The sequence below is a fragment of the Fukomys damarensis genome, unplaced genomic scaffold, assembly GCF_012274545.1.
Source record: "Fukomys damarensis isolate Sample0158 unplaced genomic scaffold, DMR_v1.0_HiC HiC_scaffold_17, whole genome shotgun sequence".
Taxonomy (NCBI): Eukaryota; Metazoa; Chordata; class Mammalia; order Rodentia; family Bathyergidae; genus Fukomys; species Fukomys damarensis.
In genome coordinates, this window is record NW_022900929.1 from 7127398 (window position 1) to 7140868 (window position 13471).

Genomic DNA, 13471 nt, shown 5'->3' on the forward strand with positions numbered 1-13471 from the left:
GGTAGGATCTCCTCCTTGGGTGCCTTTCCCTGCCCACCTGAAGCCAAGGACCTGGCTCTTGCCAGAGTCCTCCAGCTGGGTCCCCAGCATGATCCAAAGCCCTTGATGCTCCTCCTGGAACCCTTCATTATGCTGTTACAGGGCCTTGACAGGTGCTGTCCCTGGTTGGGGACTACCCTTCCCTATAGCATCACTGTGAGCACCTGCTTTACCCTTTGATGCTCTCCAAGGTGTCATTTCCTCAGCCTGGGATCTCATCTGCAGATGCACCAACATCTCTGTGGCCTCCTCCTTCCTATCTCAGTTGGTGATTTTGCAGTTTTTCCTATGAGCTTTTTGTTTTCTTCTTTGGTATTACTGGGGATTGAACTCAGGGCTTTTGCCTTTATTTTTTATTTTGAGATAGGGTCTCACTAAGTCACTAAGTTGCCCAAGCTGGGCTTGAACTTGCAATCCTCCTGCCTCAGCCTTCCAATGTGCTGGGATCATAGGTGTGCACCACTATGCCAGGCTTCTTGGGCGTTTTTTTAAGGTCTGTCTCCAGAGACCAAGTCTCATGACTGGACATTTGGGGTCTCTGAAGCCCCAGATCCGGCCCTTCCCAAGCTGGCCCTGGGTCCCCTCTGGGCTGGGAATGGCTCAGCCATACCCTTCCCTTCCCCACGGGTGGTGCTGCCATTGCCCCAGGTCACCCTGCTCCCGGTGGCTTCTAGGCATCAGGCCATACCATGTCCATTGCCCAAGCTAGGGAGCTATTTTGGGGCTTGGCCTCTGCCTCTGTCCAGTCCTAGCTATTCTGGGAAGGGCATTTACTCACCAGCCTCCCTGGAAGCTTGTCGGCGCATCCACTCTGAGTGTTTCTGGGAACTGCCAGGCCCCCAACTCCCAGAGCTGGGGCACAGGAAGTGACTCACAAGAAGTCCAGGTGAAGCACACTGAGTCCCCAGGCTTCTCTTTGTCATGAGGCTTGTTGCCCTGTCCTGCACTGGATCTGTCAGCACAGCCCCTGGACTGGCCTGAGGCAAACCTTTGTGTCAGTGGGGGCATCCTGTCCTTCTAAAGAAGGAAACTAATGTAGGAGCTAAGGCTCTGCCCCTTCTTGGGGGAACTGTGAAGAAGAGGGAGGATAGGAAGCTCTGACTGGGCTCAGCTGTGGCCATGGTCACTGCCTGTCCCTTCACTTTAGGTCTAAACCTAGGACAGGAGGGTGCAGCCCCAGGGCCTTAACCTTGGCCTGGCATAGGACATGGGTCCTGTCCATGCTCAGGCCTCGAATGGGGAGGGCAGAGCGGGAAAGCACAGGTTCCCAGGTCCCATCCTCAGGTGCCTGTGTGAGGTATGCCCAGGGCAGAGATGGTGGCAGGTAAGGATGGCTTATTCCTAGCTTGATGTGTAGTTTCCTCCCATGCATTAATTCCATGCTATTCTCAGCCCCCTACCCCCCCAGACCATCACTAGTTGCCCCCCAGCCATGTCTCTTGCACTTGCTGGCCCTGAGACTGCCCTGGGATGTGAGGGTGAGGGGTTTTGTAGGTTCACATTGAAGATCAACAGGAAATTAGTAAATGGTGTCTCACACCTCAGAACATTGGCTTTCCTGTGCCGTCTGCTCTTATTCCTTCTCTGCCCTCCTTTTCACTCTTAAAGACCCATCAGGCTGGGTCCTCTGCTTCGGGGCTTTGATAAATGCTGACCCCAGCAGACGATGGGAGACTAGACTGTCCCTCACTAGCCTGGGAGCCCCTGGTGGGTCCTGGACTTGGCTTTCACTTTTCCTCTCCCTCTCCTTGCATTCCCTAAAGTAGTAGGAATCTCCCAATTCCATCCTAAGGGCCTCTTCAACCTGGAGTAGAATGGAGAGGTTGAGCTGACACAGGGAATTTTGATTCTCTCAACTTTTGCTAGTCTTAAAAGGCAGGCGTGGGGATGGCAGATGATTCTCCAGGGTTGCTTTCACGGAGCCCAAAGGGCCCAGCGGGGTTAGGCTGTTTTGCCAGGGTTGTTTCCAGGCCTTGTTTTCTGTGTGCTCAGAAAGGTTCACGGCTCACTGTCCCTCAAAGGTCAGAGAGGCAGGGGCCGCAGATATGGCTCAGTAGTTCCACCGCCTGCCTTGCAAGTGCAAAGGCCTGAGATTAATCCCTGGTACCAAAAAAAAAAAAAGTCAGACAGGCTGCTCCCATGGTGCCACCACAGCTCTGCCCTGTGCTGCTGTTCTGGTCAATGCTCTGACTTCTTCCTGCACTACCTGGCTGGTCCCACACCTGTGCCAGTGGCCTTCTTACTCCGAAGGTGCCCTTGGGAGGTGTGGACATAGCATCTTAGTGGCTTGTTGCCTGTGGCTCACTGGCTGTAACTGCCCATGGGCAGTTTCCCCCAATCTCTGGGGCCAAGCAGCTGCAGGAGACCCCCAGGTAGGCCAGGGGTGTCCAGGTGTTCCCAATGTGCCCCGCCTTCCAGCCTGCACTGTCTGCCTCCCTTCTGAGGTCCTCTCCCAAGCCACCCACTTCTTCCCTGTCTCACTGTGGACAGTGAAATGCCATGTCACCTGCCTCGCACAGTGTCCACAACTTCCTCAAAGACCGAGTGTGAGGTGGACAGGAACCTGCCAGCCTCTGCCTTTATCCAGGCCCCTTCAAGTTAGGGTCTGAGTTTCCTGGAACACAAAGCTCAGATGAGTATGTTCTTCCACTCCTGGGATCCCAGCTACTGAGGAGGCTGATGCAGGAGGCCTGTAAGCTTGAGGCTAGCCTTGGCAAGTTAGGGAGACCCTGTGTCAAGATAAAACTTTAAAGGCATAGAGATGTGGCTCAGTGGTCAGTGCTTGCCTAGCATATGGGAGCCCTGGTCCCCCCAAAAACAACCCAAAACAAAAACCAGATCCAGAATCATCCTGGCACGAGCTCTCACCTGTCCCGGCATCCAGGCTGAAGCACGAGTTGGTCTTTTGGCCAGTGCCCTGTCCCCACTCCTGGGTGGAGATACGTTGTGTTGTCTCTGGCGTCTGACCAAACTCAAGGACATGTGGAGGCAATTGTGTGAAGGAAAAAGTGAGATCACCTTCACATAACTGGAGCTCCCCAGACACATTGTCTTGTAGATCCTGCCCCCACCACCCCCGGTGCTCTCTGGATCCTTCATGGCAGAGCCGGGACATCTGGGCACCGTGACTGATGCCGCTTCCTGGTACAGCCCTGAGTCTGGACCATCCAGGCCTCCATGGCACCAGGCTGTGACCTACAGAGCAGTCTACGAATGGGGATGGCCAGCTTCCTGGCTGCCATGGCTGCGTGTGAGCACCAGGCACCTCTGCTGGTCTCTTCAGATTTTCTGGTGGGGGTGGGGCTGGCGCAGGCACCGAGGGGGTGCTGCTGTGACGTGGGGGCTGATTGTGTGCAGGGTACACATCAGAGCCGGTGCCCAAAGCCACATCTAAAGGAGTTAAAGGAGCCCTGTAACGACCGGGACAGACTGGCCTCAGGCGGCAATCTAGGGTGTGTGAAAGGATACTTAGCGTGGTTACTGTGCCCTGAGCTGCCACAGCCTGGAGCTGCCCGGGCGCAGTCTGACCCCACTGCCCTGAGTGCTGCTATGGGTTGATTGCTTCTGTGAACACCCTCTTGGTTCAGAGTGGACAGCCACAGGGCGCAGGATGCTCTTCAAGGCTCCAAAGATGCTGGTTCTGTAGGGTTGGGCAGGCATGGGACCATCATGGGCATCTCCCCACAGAGGGCAGTCCCCAGGACCCTTGAGATGGGGGGCAAGGCTCATGGTGCCCTCTCCTTAGTGGCCCCTGGGGACCAGGTGACCAAATACCAGCACACTGGCTTGGTTAAAATTATGGTTTTCCAGAGAGACTCCAAAAATGCCTGCTTGCTGTATGCATGTTGCCAAGAGCTATAATCCATTTTTCTAAGTATAAAAATATCTCCCAATTTATTTTATTCCTGGAACATAGCATTTCTGCTTAAAAGGACACTCAGCTGTGCTCAGGAGTGCAGTTCCATTTCTAGCCCTCTGAGGCCCAGTCCCACCCTTCGTTGTTCTCCAGCCTTTGTAATTTCAGGGCTCCTTCCTGTCACCTTCCTGGGTTTACATTGTCTCTGCTGGGCACCCCTGGGTATAGCAGTCTGGTCCCTGGTCCTGGCTGGTTGTCACTCAGGGTTTACCAAGCATTTCGTGTGTTCATATGCTCAAATTGGTAAAATATACATAAATTAAAAGTTGCCATTAGGTACAAAGCACAGTGACATTAAGCACATTCACAGATGTCACCACCATCCACCTCTCATCTTTCTAAATGAAAGCTCTGTCCCCTTCCCAGCTCCGGGCATCACCGTCCTGCTTTCTGTCCCTACATATCTGGCTCCTCTGGGGACCTTATAGATGTGAAGTCATACTGTGTCTATCCTTTTATGTCTGGTTTATTTCACAGTGTCGCATTCCTGAGGTCCATCCATGCGGCAGCGCATCAGCCTCTCCTTTTTTGAGGCTGTGTAGTATTCCCGTGTTTGCATAGACACGTAGTGTTTACCTGCCATCTGTCAGTGGACTCTGTGGTGGCTGTGTGGAGCGTGGGCACCCTGCCCTGGGGGGCGTATGTTAATTAGTTGTTTACTGAGCACTGTGTGGCTGTGGCCTGGGGACGGCTGTGGAGGTTTCTGTGGATCTTGGAGGCCCCAGTTGTGCTCATCTGGCCCAGTCTTGTCCTCACTGAAGTTCTGGGCAGCCCAACCTGAGGTGACAGACTGTGGGCACAGCCTGGTGGCCACTCTGCCTGAAGTGGGAGAGTCCTGGGCCACCCCACATGTGGTGGTGTTCATGTGAGGAGGAGCAGCCGAGTTTAAGGTGGGCTCGAGGTTGGTGTGTCAGGAAGTCAGCTGCTGACTCTGGATGTGGGGTCTTGGGGTCTCAGTGGAGGGTTGGAGGTCTGGGGTGGATTCAAGGTTCCTCCTTGGAGGACCATTGCTAGCCATCCAGGGCCGCCAGGAAGGGGTCTGTGCCACCCGTAAAGTCATGTGAACCCAGAGCCCTGGTATTGAGGGCTAAGGAGGATTGGAGCAGCCTGGGCCTGGGGGGTGGGGAAGCTGAGTCACCTGGACACAGGTGCCTTGTTCTGCCCCTTGGGGCTGGGAGGCAGCAGGATAGGGACCACTAATGCCGGCCATGCCACCCTAGCTGGACCTTGAGTCCACACACGTCATCCCTGTACCCTGGTTGAGTGGGATTCTGGGTGGCTGCTCTCGCCCCCATGTACCCACAGCTTTCTGTCTACGTAGCTTTTGCACAGGATGGAGTTGGGTGACTTGAAATGCCTGGGTCTCCCAGTGCCAGGTCTTTTTGGGGCCCAGGGTGACCTAATCTGGGGGCTGATTGGCTCTGGCCTGCGACCCCACTAGTCAGAAAGTCCCCATGGCTGGGAGTCTGTTGCCTACTGCAGAGTGGTGGAGGGTGAGGGAAAGGAGGAAGGAAGGGATGGGGAGGAAGGAGGGAGCACAGAGTGGCCTCGAGGGACACAGTGCCGCTCGCTGGGACCTCCCCCCATTTTTCTTTTAAAAGAAGAAAAAACAAAAATGAAACAAGACAAGAGCAGCCCCTTTGCGTGCCAGCTGGGTGGGGCCCACTCTGTGCCCTGGGAGGGAGCCATGACAGAGGCCAGTGTCCTGAGAAGGATGGCCCCTTTGTCCTCGGGGGTGGCCCTGGGTCTGTCCACACAATGGTTTTTTTCTGATGCCCAGGGGAGTGCTAGAAAGATGGGGCTTCTCAGCAGGGCAGGGGTCCTTGTGGGCAGAGGGTCTGTGCCCCTTGGCCGTCACCCTACTCTGTCTTTGGAGATGACCCAGGAAAGTTGGGGGCACAGCTGGCATGGGGCTGGGCCAGAACATGTCCTTCTGTTCCTGGGGACCCTGTATCTGGTAGGTAACTGAGTGTCCTGCTCCTGCCCAGGGTCACCCCTGCAGGGGCCTCCCTTGTTCCCCAGAAGCTGCTGCCTCACTCTGTGGAGCAGACCCTGCAGGCAGAGCAGGTCCACGCCCTCGTTGCTTTCCACTCAGGTGGGACCAGGTGTGCTGGGTACTGAGGGGCTGTGCATTGAACCCCCTGCTGCAGCCCCACTGGTGGGTAGTGGGCAGATGCCACTCCAGACAAGTTACCCCAAGACTGAAGCACAAAACCTGTACTGAGGGACTCAGGACCCTGGAAACAGGTATCTAGGAGGGGCCAGCATTTCTGGGCAGTGTGAGAAATCATTAAACTTGAACTCAGGTTGTGCCCTCAGATATGTAGGCAAAGCAGAGTGCCAGCTCCCACACTGAGGCTGGGCTGTCCCCACTCTAGGCATCAGGTCCCCTTTGGGAATTAAGAGAGGTGGAGGTCCTGGGGGATCCCTTTAAGTTGCCCCTAAAACGTGGGGATTGCTGACCTTCCCTCCATGTGTCCCTCCTCCCTGGCTGGGCATGCTTCCTGGGGCACTGGGGGCTGCTATCCTAGGTTCCTGGAGGTCTGTGGAGGAACAGCCACACCCTCATCCCCATCCTGTGTGGCCAGGGCCCTGGGAGACCCTGCTGGGCCCAGAAAGGGGGACTCCAAACTGTGCCAGGTGGGACTCTGCTTTCAACCTGCTGTGGTCCCAGCCTTGCTCATCTGTGGTTCTGGACTTACCCGTCACCTGCAGGCGTTTTCTTTCAGATGAGAAATTCTGTGCCTCAGTTATTGTCAGATAATGAGTCATTGATTTCAGTAAGAATTGCTTCCATGATTCATCACAATCCATTCTTCCCCTGCGCACCCATTTTGCCAATGGGAACTGATCTGTGCGCTCATTGACCGCTTCGGGGATAAAGAGGGCATTGTGTCAATTTATAGTAAGCAAATCTGCATAATCACTGCATAATGAACAATTCGAACCATTCTCGCCTGGGTGTGGGCCACGCACGGGCCGGGCACAGGCATGCCGTGCGGGGCGCGGTGCTGTGTGGCTGAAAGGGAATCTTGTCCCGGCTGCTCTCTGCCAGGCTTGCCTACTGCGGTGCCAATGGCTCCATTCAGGCTGCCTTGAGGGGCCTGGGCACTGCCAGGGAGGAAAGGCCTGGGGCAGGGGCTCACCTCAGCCCTCAGCTGTGTGTGCCTACCTTTGAGCTGCAGAGATGGGGAGGGGACAGAGGCCCGGGCAGTGGCAGGGGAGGATGGGGCAGCTCATGAGTGGGAAAGGCAAGGGCTGAGTGTCCTCCTATAGGCAGCACATGCAGTGGAGGCCCCGACTCACTGGTATGCAGCTGGGGAAACTGAGGCCCAGAGAGTTGCCAGGGAATCGAATCCTGTACCTGTACCCTGGGAGGAGGGAAGCCCATCTCCGCTCCAGACCTGTCCTCTTGGGCTGAGCAGGTCCCGAGATGCTGTGTGGTTGCCCTGTGGAGCAGGACTGCGGCCACTGCTATGCCCTCCCAAGGGTGTCTGGGAAGGAGCAGCCAGCCTGAGGTGGTGCCCTGATGTCTCTCTCCGGTGTCTCCTACAGGTGTACGTGAATGGAGAGTGGGTGACCAGCATCAGCGAGGGGGGCAGCTTCGGGGAGCTGGCGCTCATCTATGGCACACCCAGGGCTGCCACCGTGAAGGCCAAGACCGACCTCAAGCTCTGGGGCATCGACCGTGACAGCTACCGGCGCATCCTGATGGTGAGCAGTGCCCTGGCCGAGGAGGCTCCACCAGGTGGGGGTGTGGGTGGGGGCATGGGCTACATCTGACACCAGTCTTTGGACAAGCATCCTACAGGGGAGAAGGGACATCTCCCAGCTGGGTTCTTGGCAGATAAACCCTATGAGATGATCAGAAGGGGAGAGGTGGTTCTGGAAAGCTTCTTAGAAAATAGGGAGGTGGCTAGGGGAGTCTCTTGCCTTCATCCCCTTTCTTTTCTGCCTGTCTAGAACATATTTTTAAGGACTGGAGCTCCAGCTGCCATCTTGGGCTATGAGGTGACTTTGACAATGAAACCCTCCTAGTGTGAGGAAGGACTCCCTGCTGAGCTGGTGGGACCCTTATGCTGGGCTGGACTGCTCGATCCCAGATGTCCTTCACTTGGGGATCACTGGGGTTGTTAAGCCACTAACATTTTAGATTTGTTCTTATGTGCATCCAGATCTCTCAGAGATACATACAGTTTTGTGTGTGTGTGTGTGTGTGTGTGTGTGTGTGCCTGCGTGCATATGTGTACATATGTGTGTGTGTGTGCAGCCCACTATGAGGTGGTTGGGGCCATGTACGTGTGTGTAAGTGGCTCCTGAAAGAAAAGACCCTTACTGGGGGAGGAGGTCACTCCACCCTCTCCTCACACTTGCTGTCTTCCAGGGACTGTTCTGGGGCTGGTTGCACACAGGGCTGGCCTCCCAGAGGAGGAGACAGTCTGAACACATACACACCTAGGATAGGATATGGGGGTGATCCAGAACTGAGGAGGGGAGGCTGTCTCATATGGAGGCCAAGAGACTTCTCTCCTAGGTGACATTGGTACAGAGGCCTTAGGCCAAGAAGCTGGAGCAAAGGCTGTCAGGAGTGTTGGCCACAGCACAGTGAGTGCAAAGGCCCTGGGGCTGGAGTTGCTGGAGTATTGCTGGCCTGGTACCACTCCAGTGACTGGCTTCGTTTCATTGCCAGCAGAGCTAGCAGAGTCAGGGCAGCTGTTTCATCAGCCCCAAGTTCCACAAGTTCTTTGCCAGACCTTGGAGCAGATCTACACGGCTTTCGGGACAGGATCCCCTGTCCATTGAACATCTGCCCACCCCTTGCAAGAGGACACTCAGTTCCTGTGCCCTCTGGGTGCACCTGGCCAGGGGTTGCATAAGCCACGGTCTCTGCTCCCATCTGCTCTGTGTCATCCCGGCTGTGGGATCTTTGCGGCTGGAACCTTCTATTCAAGGAAGTTCTTAAACCATGCTGGGAGCCGGTGCTTCCTCTGTGCTAATTCCGGATCCTTGTGCTCTAAGAATAGCCCCGGCTGGCTTGGAAGTCCACTGGGACCCTGTGACTGAAAAGAAAATGACAGTGCCGGTGGATTCCGGTGGCGGGAGCGCCTTGAGGGTCGGTCACATCTGTGTTTGTATCCGTCCCCAGCTGGGCAGATTTTGATGTGGTCATCACACATTGTGTGACCCCACCCTGCGACCACTTAGCACGAAGCTGGACAAGAGGTGGGTGACACAGGAGATGAGAGGGACAATGAACAGTCCAAGCAGCCTCGTCCAAGAATGTCAGCTCTGACCCCATATTCCGGCTGTAGGAATCCCATGTCTGATCTGGAAGCTTCCTAAATGTCTGTCACTTCCCTGCCCTGTTCATGTTTTATTGAGGGAAGAACAGAGTCCAAGGCTGGGCAAGCCTGGGCTTGGCCCTACCCAGATGCCCATGCAGAGGCCAGCAGGGCCCCAGTACTCTTCAAAAGTTACCTTTCTGTCTCCTTTTCCTTCCTTCCTTTCTTCCTTCCTCCATCCCTTCATCTTCACTTTTCTTTCTTCCTTTCTCCTCTTCTCCGTACTGGGAATTGAACCCAGGGCCTTGGCACTGAGCTACATCCCAGCCATTTTTTGTGGTTATTTTGAGACAGGGTCTCACTAAGTTACTGAATTGCCCAGGCTGGGCTCCAACTTGTGATCCTCCTGTCTCAGCCTCACAGAGTGCCGGGGTTACAGGCGATGCCCAGCTTCTTTTTCTTTCTTAACCTTTGGACCCCCGGTTTACCTGACCCTTACCTGGGCCCATGTTTGGAGTTAGGGAGAATGCAGACTAAGTAGATACTGCACTGAGGTCTTCAGAGGCCCCTGTCCAGGGCAGCCTGAGACCTGGGACCCTGCCTGCCAGCCTTGGCACCCAAGACCAGGGATGTTCATATGGATGTGTGTGAGTGACAGGGATGTAGCTGTTGGGGCGGGAGGTGTGCACCCTTGTGTGCATTTGACATTTGCAGCTTTGATGTCACTGGACCTTTGGGCTGGGCTTGGCAAGTCCCTGTGTCACACATGAGGTCAGACAGTCTGGGAGGGGAGCCATTCCACTGCCCTGGGGCGAGGTCCCAAGTTCTTCTGGGCTGCAGGGCAGGCTGCAAGTGGAAGAGCTTGAGAAGTTTCCGCAGGATCTGGTGGTACAAGGTGCAACGTGCTGCACACCGTGGGGCTGCGTGGATGCCCCTTCTGTCCTCCAGAGGGATAAAGGTGCTGCACGTGGCCATGGAGATGTAGCCGGATGTGTAATCACCATGCTGGGACAGGACCATCCTGTTTCGAGGCCTGGCCCAGTCCTTGGCGGCCCAGGACAGGAGCAACCATGGGCCCAGGTGTATCTCACTTTTCCCACAGAGTGGAGATGCTGCAGTGGGGCACAGGAAAGGTGATGGCTGGGAGGCACGATCTAAGCTGTGCTTTTTCTCATCACCTTTGGGGGGATAGGGTTCTTGGGAGCGTGAGGGGCACATGGTCAGTGCCCGTCTGCAGAGGTCCCCGACCCCATTTCTGACCATAGGGAAATCACGTGGAGCTCGAGTCCCTCAGTGTCTCAACAGGAAGGAGACGAGGAACCTTTTAGGCCCAGAGGAGACAAGACTGGCCTAAGATGGGATGTTATGGGCAGACTTGGGTTGGAAATGAAATACGCTGACCTTCTCCATCGGTCCTCCTCCATGGTACTGAGAGAGGGCCACCATCCCCGTCACCAGCACCGTCATCACCCCACCGTTATCATTACTACCATCACCATCACCATCATCACCTTCACCACCACCATCCTCACCACCACCTCACCATAAGGAACGTTTGTGGAGCCTTGATCCTTACAATGACAGTGAGGTGGGGAGTTTTTTTTCTTATCTCACCAAGGATCAGTGACACCGTGGCACATCCAAACCTGCCCTTGTCCCCGGGGGTGCAGTGCCCTTTGCTTTTCCTCAGATAGTGGTCCCAGTGTCCTCTGCCAAGTCCCTGGGAGGGACAGGAGGACAGGGCACCCTTGGAACTCTCATCCCTGAGTGGCACGTTCATGGGCTCCATCTTCCATCTGTGAGCGGGGAGCACGGCTCTCAGCCCAGGAGTCTGTGCTTCTGGACCTTGAGGGGACTCAGGTGGTGACGTGACTCTCACAGGCAGCTCTGGAAAGCCCTGGTCTGACCCTGTGGAAGCTGCTGCTGCTTCTCTTGGGACTTGAGCTGTTCTTCCAGCAGGTGGCCTTGAGTACACGCAGTGGAAGCCTCCCTGCCTTGGGGCCTCCAAGAGTTGTGATCGTGAACACAGAGCTGAGCATCCATCAGGCCACGCAGATTTCTGATCTCTCAGCTGAGGCAATGGCTTTGTCTGGCAGATGCTTTGTTGGGCAGTCCTCTCAGGACAAGAGGTTTGGGGCCTCTGTGTCCCTCACCCTAACCTTTCCTTGCCCACTAGCGAGAGGATTCTGGGCTCAGCCTTGCCTAGGAGGGTCTGGTTGTTGCAGAGGGAATCAGGGTGGGAGCCATAGAGACCTCATGTCATCTTCCTTCACTGTGGCAGTGGGACGTGAGATAACGGGGGTGTTCTGCCATCCTGACCACAAGCCTCCTAGGCTTGTCACATCCCCTATTAGGATTAGTTAACAGGATCTCGCTACGTATTCCAAGCTGGTTTTGAATTCACTGTGTAGTCCAGGCTGGCCTCAAACTTTTGTCTCAGCCTCCCAAGTGCAGAGATTACAGAATGCACCACCACTTGTCAGTGTCTGTGGGTCTCAAGGAAGCAGTTTAGCTGGTGACTGTGGCCTGGAGCTCTCTGGGGTTCTGGCTGTCAGAAGGTCTTATGCGTGGGAGGGAGAATTGTTTCTACAAGTGGGATCTCATAGTACTGACTATTGCCAGGAGGCCTGATTCCTCTGAGCCTGGTAGGCAGCAGAGTGGGTCTCATTGTATCTTCTGGGACCTCCTGGCTTTGGAAATCTCAAACTGTCCTTTTCTTAGTGTCCTGCTCAGGGTGGCCCTGCTTGGGGTGGACCCCAGGAGGTGGGCAGTGTCGGGTCCACTCAGAGGCTGGTGCTCCCTGGAAGCCCAGGAGGAGCAAGAGGGCCGGTGCTGGAATGTGTGGCCCTCAGAGGGGCCCTTGGGGCTTGGGATGCTTCGGGGGCTCCTGTGAAGACTCATGAGAAATGTGAAAATGATGGAACAGTTCAGGCCTGAAGACCCACCTTCTCTGTTTTTCCTTTCTCCCAAACAGGGCAGTACTCTGAGAAAACGCAAGATGTATGAGGAGTTCCTCAGCAAGGTCTCCATTCTCGGTCAGTGGCGCCTTGCATTCCTGGGTCCTCCCAGCCTTCTCTGAGCACCCACTGCCAGCCGGGACACCTTCCTTTTTCCCTGTGTGGCTGGCGGGTGGCGTGTTCCTGGTGTGATGCCCTTGTATGGATGAACACACACACACCACACTATGCACACGTAGGCATGCACACATGCACATCATCCTCTGGGGCCTAGGATTGTGTTTGCCTGTCTCTTGTGCTGCCTCTTCAACTTTGTCACATTTTTTTAAAGGCTGGGGATTAAACTTAAAGTCACTGCACAACTGAGCTACTTCCTTAGCCCTTTTGTTTGAAGATGAGCTCTCGCTAAGTTGTCCAGGCTGGCCTGGAATTCACCATTCTCCTGCCTCAGCTTCCTGAGTACCTGGAATTAAAGGTGTGCACCACTACACCCACATTCCAGCTCCTTCAGTTTTGAGATGCAAGCTGAGTTTTTTTTTGTTTTTTTTTTTTTTGTTTTTTTTTCTAGTAATTGATGATCCTTTTCGGCCCCACACTGCTGGCACAGGAGGTACAAGCCCAGGGTTCCATGTCCAGTCCACACTGTGGGTCCCTGCACCTGACGCTCACACCGGGGCCACCAATGTCCGTGTGCTGCCCTTCAGGGTGCTTGGCCTATTTTCCTGCCTGGGTTCCATCATCAGTGTTGGAATCCAGGTCTGTTGGGGTAGGTTCAGTAAAGGCAGAATTCAGTGCAGCCCAGGTCATGGTGTTCTGCTAGAGTTCACTGTTAGCCTCCTGTATTCTAAGGCACAGGATCCTAAGCTGAACATTTTTTGTTTTTTGTTTTAAATGCTTTGTGTTTCACGAATTGCCTCAGAGCCTGAGATATTGAAAAAACTAGGGGCAAAAGGTTACCATCTCCCTTACAGCTTCTTCTACCAGTTCCCACCCAAGATTCATGTTGTTGAGCGACAAAGCTGCTTTGGATCTTGAATTTTCAGACCTTAGAATAGTGCAGATTTCAAATGTCATGAGGAAACAAAATCAGCTAACCAAATGTGTGGAGGCGAACCTCCTAACTACAAACTGACTTCCAAAATCAGATACATTTCATCACGGCCCTCGTGAAGAAATGGATAATCCAAGTACCCTATGTTCACAAGCCAGCCCACTTTTGCACCCTTTCTTTCTGAACGTAAATATAATTTTGTTCCTGAGTGGCTTCATTCTTTTTT

At 54.7% G+C, this 13471-nt stretch overlaps 1 protein-coding gene across 1 annotated transcript in view; it reads left to right on the forward strand.

The window, feature by feature from the left end:
* Positions 1-13471, forward strand: part of Prkar1b (protein kinase cAMP-dependent type I regulatory subunit beta) — a 94687-nt gene that overhangs the window by 66116 nt on the left and 15100 nt on the right. The window contains exons 6-7 of the mRNA XM_010635449.3: positions 7511-7669; positions 12212-12272. Of these exons, the coding sequence (XP_010633751.1) occupies positions 7511-7669; positions 12212-12272 (220 nt within the window). The remainder of the gene's footprint in view (positions 1-7510; positions 7670-12211; positions 12273-13471) is intronic.